The 24,793-nt window shown below is 46.1% G+C and overlaps 1 protein-coding gene across 3 annotated transcripts in view; it reads left to right on the top strand.

Annotated features, from left to right (window-relative positions):
- Positions 1-19,183, top strand: part of smarcc1a (SWI/SNF related, matrix associated, actin dependent regulator of chromatin, subfamily c, member 1a) — a 33,500-nt gene extending 14,317 nt beyond the window's left edge. For 2 of the 3 annotated variants that reach the window (XM_048260457.1, XM_048260456.1), the window contains exons 22-28: positions 1,278-1,336; positions 1,915-2,050; positions 2,544-2,704; positions 3,010-3,144; positions 5,271-5,610; positions 6,027-6,152; positions 7,814-10,255. In XM_048260457.1, the coding sequence (XP_048116414.1) occupies positions 1,278-1,336; positions 1,915-2,050; positions 2,544-2,704; positions 3,010-3,144; positions 5,271-5,610; positions 6,027-6,152; positions 7,814-7,905 (1,049 nt within the window). In that variant the 3' untranslated portion in view covers positions 7,906-10,255. Of the gene's footprint in view, positions 1-1,277; positions 1,337-1,914; positions 2,051-2,543; positions 2,705-3,009; positions 3,145-5,270; positions 5,611-6,026; positions 6,153-7,813; positions 10,256-19,143 lie in introns of those variants that run through there. The other variant, XR_007195441.1, reaches the window with a different exon arrangement.
- Positions 19,184-24,793: the final 5,610 nt, after the last annotated feature.

Below are 24,793 nucleotides of genomic sequence, written 5' to 3'. Positions count from 1 at the left end.
AAGCTCGATGGTTTTGACATTTTGAGGGTCCAGTATACACACACAGACACACACACACACACAGACACGCTGTTTAGCCCCCATGCCCGTGAACATCACACCACAGCTGCCCATAATCACCCAGTGCTGTCAGCACACTGACATGGCATGGCCTCTTGGCAAATCTCTCTCTCCCCTTCACTCCCTCCTAGGCCAATCAATCCCAGTGTGTGGCTGTTAAAGGGCCGCATGGAGTAGTGAAAAGATTTATTTGAATCGCGCCCCTTACCCTACAACTAGCAGGGTGTCCACAGTATTTCATTCGTTTTAAACTCCAACACCTTGTACGATTATGTCTCTCAAGCCTACTACTCTGTAGTGTCCGAGCCCCTGAAATGGAGCAGATTGGAAACAGTGATGGTCCCGTGTTAGTTTGAAAACTCCTTTTGCATTTTAATATGGACAAACAGATCTGTAAAAGATGATGAAAATGCACATAATGCAATTCCACAGGCACTCATATATGTTTGGCGTGCACACTGTTCCTTACGGCTAATAGCTCCACCATCACATAGGACTACATATGTGTCTCCATCATTAGGCCTGTGTCCCAGTTGTGCTACTAATAACAACAGTCTCTCTCTCTCTCTCTCTCTCTCTCTCTCTCTCTCTCTCTCTCTCTCTCTCTCTCTCTCTCTCTCTCTCTCTCTCTCTCTCTCTCTCTCTCTCTCTCTCTCTCTCTCTAATCTGAGTTCAGCCTGTGTTCGGGACACCCTGTACTGCGGAGCGGTCACGTTAAATATGGGTCCACTCTGTGCTGGGTCACTTCACTCCTCCGCTCACCATCCAGCCGCTCTCTTAAGCGCCGTTTATCACCGCCAGTCTAGACGGTTTTACCCACCTCGTAGATCCTCACTGGCCCTGCTGAACATGAATCTCTCTCACACACACACACACACACGGCTCTCCCGCGGTGTCCTCCAGTGCAGTGTGTGTTCGGTCGGCCTCTGTCAGGGCTGCGGCGGTGGGGAAAGCCTATCGACTGGCCACTAAGTAAACTGGCCCTGCGGGCGTGTTTGAGCGCGCTGGGTGTGTTTTAGTGTCGGGTTAATGCACTTTGTGAAACGGTGAAAACAGCATTAGCCTGCATCAGCTCACTCACCCACCCCCACCCTCCTCCTCCTCCTCTTCCTCCCCCATTAGATTCCACTTCTCTCCTCTCCTTCGCCTGCGTCCTGTTAAATAGTCCGACTGGGCGGGCGTTGTTCTGAATGCATCCCTCTGTGCTTGTGTTGCAGATGGCAGCGACTCAGAGAAAATGGACACCGACTCCGCGGACGCCCAGCAGCCTGACAAGGTGAGCTGGCCGACTGGTCTCGCTGTACTGTAGAGGTCACAGAAGTCGCAGAGATGAACGTGTGCTTTTCTGGACAAGTGGCAATCTGCTGTGGCTCCATTTAGTTTCTGAAGTCATTATCTGTGTTTATAGTCAGTGTTACCCACTTCATTTCCTCTTTTATGGTCCATCATGAAGTGCTGCCAGACATATGGTTTGGGAAATGGCCAAGAGTAAACTAGCCTGAATGGCCGATGTCATCCCGACTAAGTTAAATGTTTATTTTCCCCCAAGGCTGCCTGATTTTATGCCTTAATATAGGGGAGAGACACATTCTACTGATGAGCCTTGCTGTTAGTCTTATTCATATGAAACCCTGGTGGGAAAGGACACTAGATGACACTCTGCTTTTGTTTATATATACTGTACCAGCATAGTCCCTTGAAGTTGGAATAAAACGCCTAACCATACTTAACAGGGGACCAATCAAACCTGCTTAACGCAGCCAGGAGTCTGTATGTGTAGCAGTCAGCTGTCTCATCTTGCTTGTTTCCCCCCTCGTGTCTCACCCATTTTTCTCTCCTCTCCCGGGGCCCCAGGCGGAGTCCAAGGAGGAGGCGGACAAGCCCAGCGAGTCCGAGCGTCCGGCCGAGGGCGAGAAGGTGAAGACGGAGGGAGCGGAGGCGTCCGAGCGAGGGGAGGAGGAGAGCGACAGCGCAGAGGAGAAGAGCAGAGGTAAGGAGCGCCAGCGCTGCCCAACCAGCACACAGACTGACTGGATGAGTGACTGGAGGCCCAATCAGGCCCCAGCTCTGTCTGTCACATACTCAATGGGCCGCTGTCTGTTCCAGGTTTACTAGGGTCTGGCGTTTCTGGAAAGCGACACAGCCTCTGCTTTCGATGGTTGAGTAGATTAGATTAGATAATGCTTCATTGTCAGACATCGGATCAGACATTTCTTGCATCCATAGCATAGCAGCTTTTTGGATATGTCCAGAAAGCTCTGAATGACTCATGTGTACTGAGCACCCTCCGATTTACTACTCTTAAGAGTAGCAGCAGGAAGAAGAGGATTGTGTGATCAGTGACTAAATCTTGATTTGATGAGTTGCAGCTGTGTCATCCCGACCAGAAATCGCCTGCATTGCTCAAAGCGGCAATACACCTCAACACTGTGTGGAATGTTACCTCAAATAGCGTGTTGAATACGTGGCGGTGACTTTTTCAGAGAAGGACAAGGAGGAGTCCATGGAGACCTCCGAGGACGGGAAGGAGGGCGAGGATGAGCAGGAAGAGGCCCGGAAGAAGAAGGTGGAGCTGGACATCGGCGAAGGGAACATCGCCACGGCCGCCGCCGCCGCCCTTGCCTCCGCTGCCACCAAGGCCAAGGTACTCGCCACGACACGCGATGGAGACGGCCATGTCTTGACATCAAATATTGCAAAGAAAAGGGACGAATGATGGATTTTTAATTGTTTTTTTTTTTAAAAGGATCAGATATTGCACATACCCTTGCATGTGATGGGCTTTGCAGATGAGCCTGGTCCCAGTCAGTGAAATGACCCCCATTCCTCTCTTTCCCCTTTCTCCTCCCTCTCTACCTCCTCTACCCCCCCTCTCCCTCCCTCTCTCCTCTCTCTCTCTCTCCTCCCCCCTCCTCTTCTCTGGCTCCTGTCCTCCGCTGGGCCCCGCAGCACCTGGCGGCTGTAGAGGAGCGCAAGATCAAGTCTCTGGTGGCCCTGCTGGTGGAGACGCAGATGAAGAAGCTGGAGATCAAGCTCAGACACTTCGAGGAGCTGGAGACCATCATGGACCGCGAGAAAGAAGCTGTACGTGTTTTTTTTTTTTTTTATATATATATATATATATATATATATATATATATATACACACACACACATACATTCATATATACACACATACATACACACACACACACAGAGAGAGAGAAACCCATTCGACCCACTTTACTTATGAAGAATTGCACTTCCACCCTCCAACTTACATAGATGCACGCACACACTCTTTTTTTTTTTACTTGAAGTTAAAGGCCAGCCATGTGTGCACACTGCACATCACCACCATGGTGTCTTGTTTGTTTGTGTTTTTGTTTGTTTCTGTGACGCGGTTTCACAGCCCCCTCAGACCTGCAAGACTTTAAGTTGCGTCTGCCTCGTCTCAAATCCTCTTACTGTTTGTGTTCACTTCTGTTACCCGAGCGATGAGTCATCTTCTATTAGATAACCATGTTCTGTTTTTGTTTAAATGCCTGTTTCTGTTCTGGAGTTAGTTACCCTCCGACCTAATCCTCCCCGAGGTAATGAATGCTCCCTCCCCACCCTGTCCACTTGGCTCTTGAATTATGCTAATCAGATGCAAGGCTTCATTAAATTGGAGCTCATTTGCAGGAGGGAGTGTTGCAGTTTGTCACAGCCTCATTTAGCTGCAGTATATGATAAGCAAGGGTTATTGTCCATTACATTTATATAAAACACAAATTAGTTATATAGTTATTTGCTAATCTGTCAACAGTAATAGAACAGAAGTATATACAATCCATAAAATACACTTTGGCTGCAGCAGTGAAACAGTCTTTTTGCTGCCTGTTTAACCAAATATCAACATTTGAAATGGTATCCCTCAGATTCCTCAGCGACTCCTATCTTCTTATCACTAGTGCTGCTGAAGCCATGTCTTGCCCAGTAAGCGCACACACACACACACACACACACACACACAAGATCACCTCGCCTGGAATTCCCCTTGTTATACAAAAATAGTGTTAGACATTCCCATGTTAAGACAAGCCATGGCTTAAAGTGTGGCTGTATTGTGTGGGTTGCACTCGGTGACCTCGCAGGCTAACGGACGTGGCGAGCAGCAGAGATGCCTTGCGAGCCTGTAGATAGTAACCCAGTTTGCTAGCTGTAAATAGTGCATGAAGAATCAGGCTTTATATAACCCTGTGCAGTTGGATTTTTTTTTTACTCTTTTTTTTTTTTTTTTTTTTTATTCCCCCCCATCTTAGCCTTCTGTTCTTCCTTCACTGCCCAGCACTGCTGCTTATTTATCCTTTAACTGGACGGCTTCATCAGCCATCTGCTTATCTTACCTACACACACACGGTCATATATATATACACACACACACACCCTCATGCTAACTGCACATTCATACTCAAATTCAGACACCCCTAAATACATGCACACACACATACATGTGCGCACACACACACACACACACATGCACGCGCGCACTCTTACCCAAACACTTGGTATGACCTTTGGAGTCCTGTTCTGTGAGCAGAAATATTGCTCCTCTCTACATGCCACAGGCAGCAGGTTTGGACTCCAAGTCTCTTTTGAGTCCTTCCACGGGAGCAGTCCAGTCCATCTCTCTTAAAGCCCAGTGTGACACGGTGTGATTATTCTCAATCACGCCCCATGTTAGAACTCGCACTCCACATTTCAATCGGTCTTTCCTCTCAATCAAAGTGTCCCGACTTCTGTGCTCGGGTCCAAATCAACCTACCAAAATGTCTTGACATGCCAGAAACCCCAATGGTTGGAGTGTTGATTGTTGCCTTGATTAAGATTCAGACTGCAGGGCCAAAATGAGTTGTACAGGGTTTGCACAACTTTTAGAGAGCACGGAGCAGAATATGAACTGTGATATGACTCTTTGTCTCTGCCCTGTCTCCTCTCTGTCCTCTGCACTCTTTGTCTCTGCCCTGTCTCCTCTCTGTCCTCTGCACTCTTTGTCTCTGCCCTGTCTCCTCTCTGTCCTCTGCATTTCTTTTTCTTCATCTTACTCACTCTCTCATCCGGTCTTCCCTCCATCTCTGTTCTCTATCTGTCTCCTCTCTCGCTCTCTCTCTCTCTCTCTCTCTCTCTCCCTCCATCCATCTCTCTCTCTCCCTCTCCTCTCCCTCCTTCTCTCTCTTTCTCCCTCTCAGCTGGAGCTCCAGCGGCAGCAGCTGTTGACTGAGCGGCAGGCCTTCCACATGGAGCAGCTGAAGTACGCTGAGATGAAGGCCCGCCAGCAGATGGAGCAGCAGGCGGCCGCAGCTGCCGCCGCTGCCCAGAACGCCGCGGCCGCCGCCGGGGGCCACCACGGTGGGCCTCCCCACCACGGGCCCCATGGACCCCCAGCCCCGTCGCCCGCCCACGGGCCACCTCCCCACGGGCCCATGCCAGGCATGCACCCTGGGCACCCCGGAGGCCCCGGGCATCCAGTGGGCCCCGGCTTCCCGCCCATGCACCACCAGATGGGACCACACCACCCGACCGCGACAGGTGAGCACCGCCATGGTGTAGGGAGAAAGCACCCAGGTCTGTGCATGTGTATGAGAATGGAAGCTGGGGTGAGAAGCGTGGTGTAGCGCGGGGGGGGGGGGTGTGTGTGCACGTGTGCTGGTCTGACCCGGGCATGGAGCAGCGCTGCTGTGGCCTTTTAGCACCGTGTGCTCTATAATGAATGAGCACTCTGTCCCTAGGCCCCTGTGTTTAATTCAGTAGTGTGTGTGTGTGTGTTTGGTCATGGTCATGCATGCATGCATGTGTCTTCCTCAAGTGGGGCACTGAGACTTATTCACTCAGCTCATTACCATATATGGAAGTGTTCAGCCATTGACTGTAGCTCCACTTCTAATTTTAACCTTTACACCTGCAAGGCTTTGATTGGCTTATTTTGTGGTCTCCTTTCTGTGCAGGACCAATGGTTCCAGGTCAGCCGATGCCTGGCCGAATGATGCCCGGCCCTCCCCCTGGCGGTCCCCCCCAGGGCAGCATGCCCCCCATGATGGGCCCGCGACACCCAGGTGCCCCCAACGGCATGTGTAAGAACCCTCACCCATCATCTTCATCATAATCATCATCATGAGGATGTGCTCGATCTCTATAGCCTGTTCAGTATGTTCAGCAGAGATAGAGTTCACAACAAGCCTATGATTTGGTTTTTGTAGGACTGATGGTCATTGCCTTTGTTCACTTAGATCTGTGTGTGGTGGTGTTTGTCAAAACCAATAGGCATTTTCAGACCAGACAGTTCTTAGAAACACCCAACTGGACAGGTGTCAGTCTACCAGTTGATCACAGTGGATGCAGATGAACCTACCATCTAATTGACATTATGGTATCATATGTCTGTCCAGGTAGATTACATTGCCATCAGATTTACGTTAGCGTAGCATGCCTATTGAACATGAAGGAATGAAATGGACACCATAGTTAGTTAAGCTGCTGAAGACCGACACCATTGCATAGACTAGCATATTAGCCTGTCCTACCCCAATGGAAAATACTCAAATCTTTCCGGGTGTTGACGTCGACTAAAGACAAGATTTATATTCTTCCAAAAATCCTACCATCAAATTGTCATTAGGGTAGCAGGCTATTTATTACATGGACATAAAGTAATGAAACAGACAGTGTTCCTATTTAGACTACAAACCCCCCCCTCCACATTCCATTCACTTAAAAAGTTGTAGTTAAAGCGATGGTTTGGGGTAATTTCACCCTAGGGTCCTTTGCACCATGACCCCAAGCCAAACACCCTCCCAGAACCTGTTTTCCCTTGGGCGAACCCTTGTCGTCAGAAACTAATGAGTTTCTGCAGGCATAATGGAACCAACTTTTATCTCGTAAATTACCCCACTAATAATGCCCTGAATGGTACGAAACTTCTACAGTATGTTCTTTACTCATAAAAAGAGGCATTGAAAAGTTTGTAAGTATACCAGGAGTTTATTTAAATAACACTTGCCTGATGGATGCTACTATCTGCTACTATACCGCTGCGTCGACGTTACTTCCGCGATTTGGGAAAAGCCCGTAAAAGTCCTGGCAGGAAGCATGCATAAGGATGTAGATCCAGGAATGCACTAATAGTTTGTTTGTAGTACCAGTTTGCAACAATTATTAGTTAACACTAAGTTGTAAACACTTCGGAAAAAAATATATTAAAAACTGGATATACCAAAAAACGTTGATGTAATCGCTTCCTGCCAGGACTTTTACGGGCTTTTCCCAAATCACGAAAGTAACGTCGACGCAGCGGTATAGTAGCAGATAATAGCATCCATCAGGCAAGTGTTATTTAAATAAACTCCTGGTGTACCTACAAACTTTTCAATGCCTCGTTTTATGAGTAAAGAACATAATTGTACTACAGTATTATTAGTGGGGTAATTTACGAGATACTAAGTTGGTTCCATTACGCCTGCAGAAAGTCATTAGTTTCTGACAGGGCTACTCGACCAGGGCTCGACCAAGGGAAAACAGGTTCTGGGAGGGTGTTTGGCTCGGGGTCATGGTGCAAAGGACCCTAGAGTGAAATTACTCTGAACCATCGCTTTAATTAAAAGATTTCCTGTAATTCAGGGAAATTGTAAATTGTTTTGCACAAGGGTGTCTGTTGCATTCATTTTCGTCTGTCTGTGTGTGTACATATGGATGTGGGTAGTAATGCTGTTTGTGGTCATCCTGTTTTCTTCCTCAGACCCAGGACCTATGCCTGGACAGCACGATGGGATGCCTCCAGCCCCCGTTGGACCTCCGGCGCCTGTGCCGCCTCGCGTGGCTGAAAACTAAACACACACACTGTTTCTGGTCATTTTTAGAGCCTCTTGTTTAGAAAGCGAAAGCTGTCCCCCTCTCCCCCCTCCTTTGTTCACACTGAACCCTGTGGGCAGACCCCTGTCTCTGCTGACTGCCTTGCTGTGGGTGGGTCCTCTCTAACCAAGCCTCTCTCTCTCAGGGCCTTATGCCCTTCTCTGCTCACAAAGACAAACACACACACACACACACACACACACACACGCTTACTAGCTCAGGGCACATGGACAGGGATGCCATGTTCCTTTCCCCCTGCCTCTCCAGCTCAGCAATAGAACTGGTTACCCCCTAAACCCCCCCCCCCCACCCTTTCCTGTCTCTGACTTTAGTAAGGCTCTGGTTGGTGCTGGTTCTAGTGACCCCTGCTGTTAAGTAGCCACCCAGGGGCCTTTGAGAGCAGAGGTGGGCACTGGCTGGTGGTCGGCTCCTCCCCTGTAATGTGACGGACTGTATGTGTATATTGTGGTGTTCTGCATAAGCTAAGTTCACACTGGGGGGAACTGAAAGGAGTTAGTGGGGTGGTGGTGGACTAGTGTACTTTCTTTCTGTCTGTCTGTCTCTGTCTGTCTGTCTGTCTGTCTCTCTCTCTCTCTCTCTCTCTCTCTCTCTCTCTCTCTCTCTCTCTCTCTCTCTCCCTCTCCCTGCAACTCAGAATAACACTGTAGCTACTAGCTGAAGAGCCTTGTCCTCCCTAGTGGCACCTCTGCTCCAGTCCCAAGCCCCTGGGCGTCCGGCTCAATGTTCCTATTCAGTGCCCAGTGAAGTAGAGTTTTCAGTGTGTGTTAGAGTAGCGTGTGTGTGTATGGCGTTACTGTAAATGCGGGAAGTTATTTGCATCTGTGACCAAACATGGATGCATACAGTTACACAGGGTCACCTTTCTTAGCTCACACACAAATGCACGCTCAGACACATGCTCACACCGAGACACACACACACACACACACACACTGAGAGGTTTTTTGCTCCCCCACCCCCCCACCCCATACCTGCTGTGTATCTGGGAATCTACCTCTCCAGGACTTAGCTCTGGTGTGTTCTCTACGGTGGTGTAAAGCATCAAGTGTGTGTGTGTGTCTGGCAACACAGCTGGTTTCTTTTATTGGACATGGAGGGAAGAGGTCTTTGTTAATGGCCTTCTGCCCAGCTAGCCACACACATTGCTGAGATCAATGTGGACCTGTGGACATGCCATAACTTCTGACTTCTTTCACTGGGCGGTCGTGCAGCAAAGCCAAGTAGTGTGCTACACACGCGCACACACAAACGCAGGCAAATACACACACACACACGACACACTCTTCCCCTCTGAATGTTCCACAAAGCAGACATGCACATGCGCTTACACACTCATTCAGACACACTGATGTCTGTTACTGTTCCAAAACATGCATGAACACTGTCTTTAAACACACACACACACACACACACACACACACACACTGTCACACACTGTCAGAGCTGTGCCTGGTGTCACACTGAAAGGAGGGAGGATCTGCTTTGTAGACATACTGTAGCCGGCCCCTCGCGTGCGCTCTTCCCGTAGGTGCTGAAGCCGTAGCTGCCCCTGCCTCGCTCTACCTCTCTCACTGTACTACCTCTCTCGCTTCTCTCTCTCTCTCACTACCTCTCTCTCTCTCTGTCTCTCTTCACACTCGTTTCCTTCTCTTTTAGGTTTTAGTTCTTCCTCTCTCGCAAATGCACTAGTTTGTTCTCGCTTTCTCTCCGTGTGCCCATGTGACTGCTGCATAACTGCTGTGTGGAGGGTGCGTGCCCTCCTACTCCTCAGGTGTACCAATCCTCCCCACACACACACACACGCGGCACACACACACACACACCCACGCACGCACGCACGCACGCACGCAGACACACACCCACGCAGACACACACACATGCACATGCCTAATACATAGCCCACCATTGCTGTGGATGTGTGCGTGACACGGTCATGCCATACCCTCAGCTCATACATCGCCCCATTGCTACATACATACGAGCCCAAAATCAACACCATGCAAATACACCCCTAACTCAGCTCTCCAGGCTGCTCCAAACACGAGACGGGAACCAAAACTCTTCCCCTCGTTTCCCCTTCTGATCCCCTCCCCCTTCCCCACATATATATCTTTTATTGCTACTTTTTATTTTATGGTAATGTATTTTTAAGAAAATAAAGTTTGTGTAGACTCTGTTATCTTTGTTCCCTGAAGTTTGTAGTTTATTCCTGTTATTATTTCTTTTGTTTGATTTTGATTTTTAACAGGCACATTGGTACTGAGACCTGATCACTGTTTAAATAAAATTTTGTTTTTTGTTTTTTAAATTCTAGCATCTCTCCGTGTCTCCAGAGTATGCACCCAAAGTGTTGTACAGCATGGTTTTAGGCCACTTTAGTGACACTCTAAATAATTCACCAGAATTTAATGGACCATGTTGTGTAGATAAAGAAACAAATTGATCGATCAATGATCATCCCAGGTTAAAACATTAATATTTGCAATACACTCGTGCACACACATAACCATTTATAGATGCAGTGTGTGTGTGTGTGTATACACACACTCACAGATATGCATACACACACAAGCTCCTGGAGGTGGAAAGCAGCAGCTGGGTTCTTAACACGTGTCAGACTTGAGCACGTCACATGACGACGCTGCCCCTCCTCTGCAGTCAAGTCAAAAATAAATAAATAGAAATCATAAAAAAACAGCTCTATAATTTCATAAACCTTAATCCCGGCTGCATAATCCGGCAGGTGGAGCGGGGTTGACCTGCAACGGTCAACCAAGGGGGTCGGGTGGGTCTGCCTGGTTGTGGAAAGGGATTAGTGTGGTGTCTCCCACTCACTCACGCCCACATCAAGCAGCAGTAAATCAGTCCATCTTACAAGTGGCTAATCTGTCCAGCTCCAGCAGAAATCAAGCGTTTAGTAATATAAACATCAGTAATAAAGATTATAGTGATAAGACATTTTCTGTGGAAAAGTGGTCCAATGTGATGTGTAAAGACTTAAAATTCCATGTTAATGTGTAGGCCTAGTCTTTACATTACAAAAAAAAATATTATTATATATATTTTTATATTTATATATTTAGTAATTATAAATTACTAAAACGTTTTGCGAAAAGTATCAAAGGCTGCCGTGACTAAAGCTGCAGAGTTGTATTGTGTCTACTTTTGGTAGAAGTGTGTGAGGTGCCATGGCATGTTAGCGTCTTGCCTTCTTGTCTGGCACCATGTGAGCGATGTGTCTTTATTTAACATGACGTGTGAGGGGCACTTTTGTTTATCCTCGAGTGTCTGCCTGATTTGCACAGTCTTGTGGCCGTGCAGTGGAATGTGCGAGAATGTGGATGTGTTGGCCATCTGGAAGGCCATGATTGCCTGCTCTTGACTAAAACCCAGACACATGGTCTGAATCACAAATATATACAGCACAGCAGTCTAATGGCAAACTAATTACTCACTTAATGCAGAATTTTTCTGATATTCTGAGAGAATACGAGAGGAATACGATTTTAGAATTTAAAGATCTGGAATCAGAAATTATTCCACTATTTTCTGTGCATACGAATGAAACATTTACAGTCAGTGAAATATAATATGTGTGTGTATCAAACCCTTGATACACCTTACCCTCCCATTGGAGATGTAGGGATTGCATAAAATGCACATTAAAAAGGCCAGTTCAAAAATATATATATTTATGTGACGCGGTGCCCCAGATTCCAATTGGCACTATAGGGTGTGTGTGTGTGTGCGTGTACCATCAGTGTGTGTATATTTATGACCTGGCTGTTTAACTGTGCCGCCTGTCATTGGGTCAGACTCCATATGGATGATGGTTAACTGCCTTTGTTTCCGAGCGGTGCGATCAGGCACACCAGATGTGGCACTGCCAGCACACTCCTAATGATTCATGCTTAGCCTCCTCGCTCTGGGCTAACGGGATATAAAGAGAGCCAGACCCTGGCATGCGGGGGAGACCATTAAATATCATCTTTAGAAAGACAAAGAGGGAGAGAACACTGTGATCATGCTGTCTCTCATGCAGTGGCCGTGCAGCTGAGAAAGCAATGTTGCATTCTGGTGTCATGGCAGCTAAGAACTTGATCGCCACGCTATAGTTGCTTTATAATTAACACATTGCTTCATCCCCCTCTCTCTCTCCCTTCATCTACTTTTTCCTTTCCATCCCTCTCTCTTATCTTCCTCTCCCTCCTTCCCTCCCTTGTCCCATCTCTTCTCGCCTCCTCCTCCCTTGGCTGTGCTGATTCTGCCACCCAGGATGAGCTCACAGCATCACAACTCAAGCGTGTGTGCCCCTCACCCCCTATCCCCACACAGCCATTCTTCTCCCTCTCACTCCCCCCACCCTCCTGATCCTCTCCTCCCTCCTGCTTCTCTCCTCCCTCCTGCTTCTCTCCTCCCTCCTGCTCCTCTCCTCCCTCCTGCTTTCTCTCCTCCCTCCTGCTTTTCTCCTCCCTCCTGCTCCTCTCCTCCCTTCTCTGACTCCTCTCGCCATCTTTTCATCTTTCTTTTTTGTTCTCTCTTGAGATTGCCATGGTGCTGTTTTCTTTTACCTCTGATTCTGTTCTCTCTCCTTCTGTCTGTCTCTGTCTGTCTCTGTCTCTGTGGCAGCCCTCCTCTGTCACTCAGACACACACTCACCCAGACACACACTTCTTTCTCATTCCTGTCTCATCTCATCCTATCCCCTCCAGCTCTACTCCCTTATCTTTCTCCCCTGTTTCCCTGTGGCTGTTGATCCAGTGATCTCAGCATGCGACAGCGCGAATCAGACAATCTCTAACAATGGCGCAAACACACAACAGTTTGTGTGTGTGTGTGTGTGTGTGTGTGTGTGTGTGTGTGTGTGTGTGTTTGCACCCACTGATTTCCTGAAGCAAGAAGACATGGTCAGCCCCTTGGAGAGGGAGTCTGCCTTTAGCTCAGGCTCCTTCGATATGGGCTTCCTCCCTGGCACTGGGAGATAGGGAGAGAGTGGGAGAGGAGTGTGGAAAACGCCTGTGCATGTTTTACTTTCACCATCATAGGACCTGCACTCATCCGTCAGTTTCTACTGCACAGGGGAGCCAAAGAGTTTGGTATTTAAGTTGGTATATTTCGGAATCCTTTCATACATGGATGGCAGCATTCACATTTACTGGACATCGAAGTTGATGTCCATAAAAAACTGTTCTGTGGGGAGCCTTCAATAAATACTTCTAACACCTCGCAAACACTGAGTGGTGAGGACTGTGGGTGCCAGGTAAATGTGTTTGTAAGGAGAGTTTGCAGTTTGGTCCCTTGCGGGCAAAAAAAAAAAAAGAAGAAATTTAAAAATAAATTGTACAAACAAACAGTGACAGCCTGTGTGTGATGTGCAGATGGCCACTGCTCAGAGGCTGCCAGGGTCTGTTCAAGTGTTTAGAAAGAGAGAGAGAGAGAGAGTGTGTGTGCCTGTGTGTGTATTCATGTGAGTGTGCTACTTTTTGAGTAGAAAAGGAAAACTGAATTCATGTCAGATGCATCATCATAATTCTTTTCCTATCAGCTGCAGCCTGACAGCGCCGTTTAGATGTCTTGCCCTACTCCTTCTCAGAAGGTTCCCATGGCAACTGCTCTCATTATTCCACCTGATGTTGCCTGGCTCCCCAGTATCTGCTGTTAAGGAAGTGCAGTTCACCTACTGAAATACTCAAGAGGATCCACCTTCAGAATGAGATGCATCATCTTGGCCTTCTGCTCTGTTAAAAATCTATCTGGTGAGTTGAACCCATATCCCCAATATACTGTAACATACAGCCCCACCACCATTACCTTCCTTTTGCTTTGCTAGTGTTCGATCTGATGACTGTAGTCCGTCACTAGACATTTCTAGTTTAGCACGCCAGTGTGGTCCTCCTGTTTTAGCCTCTTGGTGTCTAAAGGCAAATAAAGTACACATATGTACAACAACACAACATACACCAACAAACCCCAATGTCCAGCAGCTATGTGAATACCGTTTGACTGGTATGTTAAATGTGAATGTGTGAGTCTTTGATGGAGTTTGTTTGTCTAGTCTGGAAAGACCACAACAGTCCATCTGCCATTTGCTGCAGCTCAACACACACACACACACACACACACACACACACACACACACACACACACACACATCGAGAAAGGGAGGGACTGCTTGGTCAGTGCTGTGTCTGACGAGTCCAGCTCATTATTAGCCAGCAGCTAATGGCTAGCAGACAAGAATGGGACAGAAGTGGGACACAGCCACAGGCCCGTCTGCGAGCGTCCAATTAGACCCCGTAAATAAGCCGGCTCCAGCCAGGGCCTCAGGGCCCCCGCCAGTCCGCTCAGCTGACCACAGTCTGGGGTGGAGAGAGGAGCATGAGGTGCTTTACTCCAAGAGTCACACACACCCCACAGAGAGATTGAGTTGGATATATGATCTGTGACATGTTAGTCTCCAGTCTGAGACAACGGTCCCTCTATGGATGTAAGCTTTTTTGTGTAATCCGGTTAAGCCCGATGTCACAGGCCCAACAGCTTTTTTGTGAAAAGCATTTACTAGTGCAGCCAGCCGGTTTTCACAACTTGTAAACCTTGTCACCATCACCTCCATTTTAATGAGGGTAAAACAAAATCTAGTTTAGTTTCCTCAGTTTCCTTAGGCTGGTTCCTCAGTGGAATGAGCTGCCCAGTGCACTCTGTTCCTGTGAGTTTTGGGTCTTTCAAGAGGGGTCTAAAGACATATCTGTTCATCTGTATCTTATGAGTTATGGTTTTATAATGGTGTCATTATCATTATCATCAATTTCATTGATATTCCATTGACATTTTTGTTTATTATTGCTACTTTCCTAACGAGCGGCTCTGAAACCCTCTGGACCTGGAAAGAAGATTATCATCCCATTATTGCATCATGACTTAATAACAACCGAATAGGATGCCAGAATCGTTATTGAATGAGATTCTGTTTATGAATTTAGAATTCATGAATTCATGATTATTCATCAAGATCAAACACACACAGACCAAACCTACTTGCTTTTCCTATCCACTTTATTCGTGAAACCCTACATCTGTCATCTTCCATCCGTTCTTTTGACATAATAACTTATTCCAGTCTCAGCAGGCTAACTAGAATATGCTTCAACTTACATTTTTTCGAAGTGTTGACAATTTTGCACTCAATATCAATATTCTATATACTGTAAATATATGACTGAGAGAAAACATAAGTTTACTTTTACATGGTTTAGATTGTGTAATGTCTACCTGCTGTCTACCATCACATTAATATGAATTCAACGCAGCTTTGGTGTCATAGAGGTGCCAATTATTGGCTCACAAATATCATAGATAAAACTGTCCTCTGAATGTCCTTTTCACCTCTTCTCCCTTTGAGTCTTTCCCTGCCTTCAGGGAGCGTTTGGATGAGTTGAGAAATCTCAGATGGCGTCATTGTTCCCACCCACATGTCCGGCCACACATCAGCAAGGTTGTGTCCAGACATCATGTCTGCCCTGTGTGAGGCTCATGCGTCTGCCAGATATCACAGACTCCCAGTCTGGATTTCTCAACTGCCCAAACAGCCAATCTACAAACTAGACTTGTTTCATATCAGAACCTGTTTAGAGACCGATCAGGACCACAACAGAGCCAAGTCCACTCCTGGGTCAGTCTTTATCTGGACGGATATGATGACAGCCATGACAGTTTAATAAGAAATCCATGTTGCTGATTTATGCTGCTCCTCACACTGTCGGCTCTGTTTTGTGATGGAGAAGGGGATGGGCCTGAACCCCTCAGGAAGGAAGCTGAGGCCTGGACGTGGGCTCTCTGCTCTCTGCTCTCTGCCGCTTGGCTGGCTGCTCTCAGCATCTGCTTTGAGTTTCTTCTTTGAGTTGCGGGGTGCTTTAGATTCACGCCCCACAGGCGTACAGTGAGAGCACGTGAGTCATCCACAACCTACCCGTGTTTTCTCTCTCTCTTTCTCTCTCTCTCTCTCTCTCTCTTTCACACACACACACACACATTAGAAGACCTTTAGCTCACACAGAAGCGCTGCACCCGAGGCAGAGTGTTTCCAAAACTGATAGGTACCCCAGCGTCTGCCTGAGTAATAACCTGAAAGTACCTTAGCTTGCCGCAGAGACACGACTAAAAAATTACAGTGAGCAAACGTTGTATTTTTTTTTTGCGATCAAATTTTTATTTTATTTCAATTCAATGAGCATAGCATGTGGCATAGTACATACAAAAGGTCAAAAGGATCTGTTCTAGCATACCACATACTGTAATAACAATGACAACTTTAATAACAATGAAAACGGCAAACGTTGTATTGAGTTTTGGAAAATAATCTCTCACAGCATGACCCAGAAGTAGGCTATGCAATTTATGAATTTCAAAATACAAAACACGCAATGATCATTCAATGTAGGTTGTATCTGAGCAAAAAAAAGCATCACCATGATATCATCATGTGTGTTTGTATCCTTTATATTCGATTATAGTTCTCATAATTTATGTGCCAAACCAGTATCAGCATACGCTCACAAGTACAGAGTGATCATTTGACTCACAAGTGACGTTTAAGGGTCTTGTGATAAGGGTATGTATTGGACTGGCCTGGCGTTTACATTTGGCCAATGCCTCCCAGTAAAGTGTAGCCCACAGAAGAGCACCGTGACACTCACTCACACAGAGCACCTTACCTTACCGTACTATGCACAGAGAATCACAGGCTCAGTCCCTGCCTCAGTCATTGCAAGCGCCTCTTGATTGATTAATCACCACTATGTGGATACTGTTTTTAGAATTTATTTAGATTAAGTTTTAGTATAATGTGTATTTTAGTATATTTAGTATATTCTTTATCTTCTACTGTCCTCTGCTGTTAGTGAATGTGTGTGTGTTGTCTGTATGCTACTGAGACCTTGAATTTCCCCTGGGGATCAATAAAGTATCTATCTATCTATCTATCTATCTATCTATCTATCTATCTATCTATCTATCTGTATCTCCACATGTGAACTAACTTCACTACCTAGTGTTGGATAGCCTGCACAGTTAATGAGGTCCCCTATGTCCTATGCTTTCATCTGAGGAGCGGCTCTAGCGATTCTATGTTCTGTACTTGCTGCAAGACCTACATTACAGTGATGGTCAAAGTTTTTGTTTACAATGTTTTTACAATGCACTACATGTGAGTAACGTGTATGTGCAGACAACAAATTAAATGGACTGAGAAGTGTCCGAGTGAAGCTTATACATGGAAATGTATCCATGTCTATTCAAGTGAACAATGTCCTCAGTGTAATGTTTGAGGACAGAGATGGAGTGGGCAGGATACTCTCCCCTGCTTCTCCTCTTGTGCTCAGCTCACTTCTGATCTCCCTCTCTCTGGAGTTCACTCGCTCCTGCCAAAGAAAGCAAGACAATCATCCGGGGGGGAAAAACGGAAAAGATGGCTTTCTGTCTTTTACTGCTGTTTCATTTGAAAACGGATTATATAAAGACTCAGAAGACCCTTATTTCATGTGTAGTTTCTATCATCAAGAAGATCATTCAATAGGCCAGACATAATGAAAAAGACACAAGAGAATCTGACGTTATAACCAGCCAACCAATGTGATGCTCTTCTAGTGCTCTACACTTCTTCTATTCTTCTTATCTAGCTGACCAGTGGCAAGCGTGTCATTCAGAAGACTCCGAAAGCTGACCGCTGCACTTGAAGGACCTGAAGGGAAGTAGACTAGAAATGATGTGGCAGAACAAATCCATAATCCACATACATAAAACACTACAAAACCACCCAAAGGATCCAGCCACGTGCTGTTATGCCTTATATAATAACAATTTAGATGAAAGTTTGTACTAGGTCGCCTTATATAATGTCTAAATAATATCTAATTTCTGTGCTCATGAGAGAGAGAATAACATCCTAAAGTCTAACTGTTCGTAAAGGCCGCCCCATTGATTCATCGTAAACCATTCATTTGATTTAATCGTAAACCGTATATGTTATACTAATACTAGTACTACTAATAACACTGGTATCTGTATTGTAGTCCATGTAATATCTGAAGCTCCTGATTCAGCAAATCAGCTAAGCTGAATAAGTTGACAGCTGATGTCATTGCCGACTTCCATGGGAGATCTATTGTTGTTGACCAAAGTTTGGAACACACTTTGGAACACGCCTTTAGAACAGAGCGCTTGCTGAGCTTTGTGAGTGCAAAAGTGAAAGTCCTGCCAAACTGAGGTCTGTCATGCTGTATCCCTGTCCTGCTGTCAGGGCACGCCTGGCTGAGCCCAGCTGGCCTGGTCCCGGTGCCGGCCCGTATTAGGCCCGCGTCTGGCTCAGGTGTGGCCCGTCCATGCCAGAGAGAGGACAGATCCATTTCATAGGCAGCTGTTATCAAGGACAGACGCAGTGTCACACAGAGTTATGTCTGCACAACTGGCCAGATCAGTATGAACCCTCTCACTCACTTTCTCTGAGGCATTTGTCATAGGTCATTTAACAGTTATGGAAAAAATGAAGGGAAATGGGAAATCAAGTGAAAAAGTCAGATTAAAGTGAACACGGAACAGTTCCACAGATGCAGTGATGTTAACATCTGTATACAGTTTAATATTTCTAGATGACACATTAGATCATATCCTCATCCACAGACAGGAGAAGAAACAGTAGCGGAGGTAGGAAACGCCATTCTGAAATCCTATAAAACAAGAAATATAGGTGCACAATCTACATAGGCATACAACACACATATATGTACACAATATACAGTGGCACACAACAAAACAGAGCGACACAATCTACTCTACAAATGATCTACAACAAACATGGAATCAAAGTAGATATCAGTACAGAATCTCCACAGGTAGAATACTGAGAAGGTGGCTGATTCTGGAGTGAATGTAGCGCCAGGGTGATATGGTTGTGAACCGGGTCAGGTGCAGATATGACCAAGACAGCAGCAGATCCACTGGCAAGTGGAGTGAAGCCCTCCAAAAATAAACTGGGTCGCCCCCCCCCCCCTTTGTGTCACTTTATACCTCCATCTTGTTTCTTATTGATGTGACAGGTTGTTGTCTGGCATGCACCACTGGGGACAGGGCGGACGGGGGGGCATTAAAAATGGAGAATGTGCAAAAGTAGGCCAGCAATTCACAAACATCTCTGGAAAGGAGCACACACACACACACACACACACACACACACACACACACACACACACACACACACACACACACACACACACACACACACACACACACACACACACACACACACACCGCCCAGGTCCTTGTCTTCATCTGCCCTCTCATAGCCGCTCTTCCCTTCTCTCATTGTCACCACAAATTATGGAGAGAAAAATAATTGAAACATTTCAAAGGCTGCTGCTGTTTCACCGCAAATCATTCATCCACACAGAGCCTGTTCATCCAGCATCGCACCTCACCTGTGTCCTCTCTCTGTGTCCCAGTGACCTCTTTATCCCACAAAATCCCGTCACAGCAAATCACCAGTTTGACATCTTCTAATCTATGAAAATAAATACGCTTTTAGATATAACCTATTTTGACCGATTTGGTAAAAATAGCAAAGATGAATTGGACCGTCCCACATTAATGTCCACTGTGAGAATTTAATTATTTCCACAGCTTTTCATCATCTCACTTCATGATGTAGTATGTCCATGTTAATATAACCTAATACATTCAATTTTATTTGAGCCTTCTCTCTTTGTTGGAGTCATATCTACCCTGTAGAATCCTGCGACTGTAAAAATTGCTGAGGAATGGCTGTGTCATTAGAATCTTGCACACAGGTGTAATGAACATTTGTTGCCCGGCTTCATGGCTGTCTCCTTTATTAGCTCTTGGCTCATCGGCGCCTTTGGGTGCTCCTCAATAGGCCATTTTGCGGCATTAAGGACTGAGCTAATTATCTTGGCCACACTGTGTAAAATTAGGCGCGCCAGTCAGTATGGCTCAGTGTATGACACTGCTAATGGGCTAGTGTAATGTTGCTTGGTCATGGATGATGGGGAGTTTGGAGCTCTACCCCATCCCTGGATTCGGCCGCAATCTCACCGCAATTTAGGGAGGGAACATTAAGCTGTGCTCACATGAGCTCACTCCGACAATGGGAGCATTAGCGGCCATCGCTGTGCGATCACTCTCATCCGTTTGGTCTGCTCTTGTTTCTGTTACCTGTATCTGCCAGGTTTCAGAAGATGGAGGCGCAAATTAAATACGTCATTAGGTTTCATTCTCATTACCTGCTCTTGTTTTGTTCGCGTCCTTGTTTGCTCCAGTTATGTAAGCGCTTTTTGGCTTGGCTGGACAATCAACCCAATTGTTCTCTCAATCAATTTACCATTTCTGCTTGGTTTGAATTAATGAGACACAAATGTGTCCAACCATTTGGACCCTCGTTGGTCGTGCACGGTTGAGAGAGCTGGCCTTATTTGTGCTGTGATGTCTTTGTTGGGTGCAGGATATTTTGGAGGACTGAGAGATGAATGTGATGTGCGGTGCACTTGTCTGCTCCATGTTTTACAGTGGCTTTTTTCTCTCTCTCTGTTCGCAGATCTCCATACCACAGTTGGAAAGTGGGCCAAATGTCTGCAAAAATTAGCACTGCAGATATGTAAGCACCACTCTCTCTCTCCCTCTCTCTCTCTCTCTCTCTCTCTCTCTCTCTCCATTCAGATGGGATTGCATTATTCATTCATCTCAGTGTGAGGCTCTGCACGGCTGACACACCAAGCGCTCTCAGAGTTCCACCACCACAGTCCCTGTGTCTATGCTTGTATGTGTGTATGTTTAAATGTAATGTTCAGATATACTGGATGGGTGTAAAATTCGAACATGGTTAGTTGTATGACCATTTGTTTTGTATGTGTGTGTACTGTATAGATGTGTGTGAGATTTTGAGACACTCTGATGTATCTTCTTATCAGATTCTCTAATCTCTAATCACAGCCCTCTCTTTCACCATCAGCAGAAGCACATAGGAGGCAGTGTGTATGTGTGTGTGTGTGTGTGTGTGTGTGTGTGTGTGTGTGTGTGTGTGTGTATGTGTGTGTGTGTGTGTGTGTGTGTGTGTGTGTGTGTGTGTGTGTGTGTGTGTGTGTGTGTGTGTGTGTGTGTGTGTGTGTGTGTGTGTGTGTGTGTGTGTGTGTGTGTGTGGGGGTGGGGTGGTGGTGGTTGGCTGAGGAGTGGACACATGTGCATCTGACAGGGCGTTTTCATCGGGGCTCCACTTGCTGTCGTCCGGTGAGCAGTGCGGAGTGGACATGGACGACCACTCGATTTATTTCTGGTCAACGACCCTCTTCTCACGCACATCCTCCTCGCCCAGCTCTGCGCCACTCAATAGCTTTGATCCAGTCAGCGAGGGATCGATCCGATCAATTCAATGCATGGGTCTTTAGTGCACGAGACCTACTTTAGTCTGAATGACAGCAACCACAGCAATATGGGAGGCATTCAACAGCAATCCCAAACTATTTTGTAAAGACTATTTCTTAGGTCTTCTAGTGTGAATTTTTAGCTAACATGCCTAATGTAAGACTTTCTGTCTTACTGTGATATTACTAACAATGTTTGATAGAGCAGCACATTTTACACAGGTGTTCCATCTGCATTTTACATGTGGTGTGCAAGCGGCTACTGTTTTGTCCCTGTTATGCATGGGTTGGGTTTAGTGATGGCTGTGTCATGCATATTTCTGCAGCTGATACACAATCACCTGACTGAAGAGAGAGAGAGAGAGAGAGAGGGGAAAAAGAAATAAAAATTTGCAGCTAAGCGCAAAATGAAAAAGGGAGCGCCTACAGAGAGCCAAGTGTGGGGGATGGGGAGTTATGTGGTAATGAAGTGTGTGTGTGTGTGTGTGTGTGTGTGTGTGTGTGTGTGTGTGTGTGTGTGTGTGTGTGTGTGTGTGTGTGTGTGTGTGTGTGTGTGTGCATGTGTGTGTGAGAGAGAGAGAGAGTGAGAGAGAGATGTGGGGGTGGTGTTAAGTTAAGGCTGTGTATGAGATGGGGGTGGGAGAGCACCAAGGGAGGGGGGCTTTGGGGGGTGCACAAACAGTTTAGTTCTGCTCTGGTTGGCAGCACATCAGCTAGTGTCCTGTAAGCCTCAGCCCAGCCCAGAGCCAGGAATAGCAACGACACACTAATGGTACTGGAATAAAAGGAAGTGAAAGATGGAGGGAGAGAGAAGAAAGAAAAAGGGAGAGGAGAATGGAGGGATAGAAGTGGTGGTGGTAGTGGTTGTGGTGGTAGTGAAGAAAAAAGAGACCTCTGGCTACATGTAGTGAGATGGCATAAATACATCTGGAATGAAGCTACTCTGTGGAAAACTCCACTTGCGTGCCTTGCCTGTGTTTGGGAATGTCGGAGAGACACCAGGAGGTATGCTGGGAGTTTCAGAGCATGGAATGCTGCTGAACGCTTCTGAAACCTCCAGCTCCCAGATTGGCTACAATGACAATTAGCATTCGATTCCCAGCCAGTCAAACTTCAGGGACATTAATCAGCTACAGTTCATAAGGGAACTATTTGTTCTTGTCAATAATAAACAACATATGCTGTGTGGGTCGCAACTCTCACAATAAGTTTACACCACAGCTGGTTGGATGCTTAAGCTTTTTATAACTCAGTTTCATAAACTGATTGTTTTGTCCATTGTGGTCCTAAAATGGCTATGTTTAGAGTCCATGTTGTGCTTTACCTAGACAACCGCCTGTCCATCCGTCCATTTGCCCGTTTGTCCGTCTGTCTGTTTACCTGGTCTTCACACCCATCTCCATTTTTGACCTGGCTCTGACCTCAGCTGACCCTTTGGTCTTGTTATTGTTTTCTTTTTTGAACCCGTCTTTATTTTGGGCATCTGGTGGGGGAGCTGTGGGTCAAGTAGTGATTATCCCTTCAGTATGTTGACATGATGGTTTGGATCAATGGGCACATCTTTATCATTGCAAATACACCGCTCTTTGTTTATTGTGCAGGCATATACTGTCTATGGTGTGTGAGGAGGTGGGGTCACTCTTTCCATGTGGATATCGTACACTTGGGGATTATTTAGTAATCCATGTGCTTTTGGCATTACATCTAAACCGATTGGTTGGCGCTATCAAAACAATGTCAAAAAGCCTGTCAGCAATGATAACCTTAATATTTGCAATATCACATGTCAATGTGAATGCCAGTGTCCTTATTGTTTGTGTGTTTATGAAGCAGATGGTCATAATACAAAACAAAGTATGACCATCCAGTGTACAGCTCAAATGCATTTAGTGGTGTTAAAGCCACCAAAACCATAACAACACATAAAAAATTGGTCATATTTCTCACCATGGACCAGGAATTGTTCATTATTCAACTGTTTTGAAACATGAAGATGACAGTAGAAAGAGTATTATTCAGTGCTAGTGGTCAACATTAGTTTGGAGATAAATGTGTGGGGGTGAATGCTGCAGAGATGGTTTGGCACCATGGCACAAGCGTGGGTGTTCAGGGCTACGTACAGTGCCAGATACAGGTGTGATTTCAAGTTTGCCTTAGTGTGTGTGTGTGTGTGTGTGTGTGTGTGTGTGTGTGTGTGTGTGTGTGTGTGTGTGTGTGTGTGTGAGAGAGAGAGAGAGAGAGAGAGAGAGAGAGAGAGAGAGATAGAGACAGAGTTTTTGCATGTAGGCATGTGTGAACCCTGTCCATTGAAGTCATGCCAGACTTAGGTGTGATTTCAACTCTGAGTGTGTATGTATGTGTGGGTAGTGTGTGTGTGTGTGTGTGTGTGTGTGTGTGTGTGTGTGTGTGTGTGTGTGTGTGTGTGTCTGTAGTGCATGTGTGCTTGTACAAGTCTGCATATTCGTGCATGTGTGTATGTGTCCACAAGTGCTGAAGTTATTGGAGTGATTATTAGCCTGCTGGGGGGGTCAGGGCATGGTGCCAAGTTTGACCACCAGGGGGCCCTGTTCTCTACAGTGCTTACATCAGTTCTCCATACAGTGTTACACTTGTGTGTGTGAGTATGCAAGGGTCCACTGGGGTCTGAGTACAGTTAAACATATGAAAACGTATATTTCATCATTAGAGGGTGAACAAGAGCACCAGTTGTGTATAATGCATCATGACCAAAACCTCCCCTCCCCAGAACCCTCTCCATCAACCCTCCCTCTCTCCTAACACCATCAGCACTATTGCCCAACATCTCACATGCATGACTGGTCATTAATTTTTAATGTGGCCAGAACATGCAAATGGCTATTTTTAAACGTTTGCTGTTCACCTGACATGCGGAATAAATTCAAACTGCAAGCAGGAAGTGTCCAGAGATTTAGTTTAAAGTAGGGGAAAAACTCGAAAAGCTCAAACGTGCCATTTTATGATCACTACAACAAATTCCTTAGTTCTGCATGATAATATACTATAATGCTGTTTGCTGTCATGAATAGATTCCATTTATGGTACAATAATAGTTTAAGAAAGTATACTTTATTTCTAGCACAATAATAGTTTAGGAAAGTGTAGCTTGTTTATATTAAACCTTTTCTTTCATTGCAACACAATCCACTTCCAGCCAGTCAATTCTCTCCTCTTACTCTCTGGCTGTCTCCTGCATATCTAGGAAGTTTCAGATAAACAAGATGAAACCATGTGCACAAGCATCTTGTATCTCCACTGGCGCTGAGCTCTGTCCTTCTGAGAATGCCTCTCTGCAGGCGTACTGTGTCTGGAGAGCAAACTGCTCTGGCCTCAGGGACTTGTGGCCAGTTGTGAAAAGAAGCTCCACGTGACTCAGCGAGTGTCCACAGGGGGTCCTGGCATCC

Source organism: Alosa alosa, chromosome 13, assembly GCF_017589495.1.
Source record: "Alosa alosa isolate M-15738 ecotype Scorff River chromosome 13, AALO_Geno_1.1, whole genome shotgun sequence".
Lineage (NCBI taxonomy): Eukaryota > Metazoa > Chordata > Actinopteri > Clupeiformes > Clupeidae > Alosa > Alosa alosa.
This window is presented reverse-complemented; position numbering and strand designations above follow the sequence as displayed.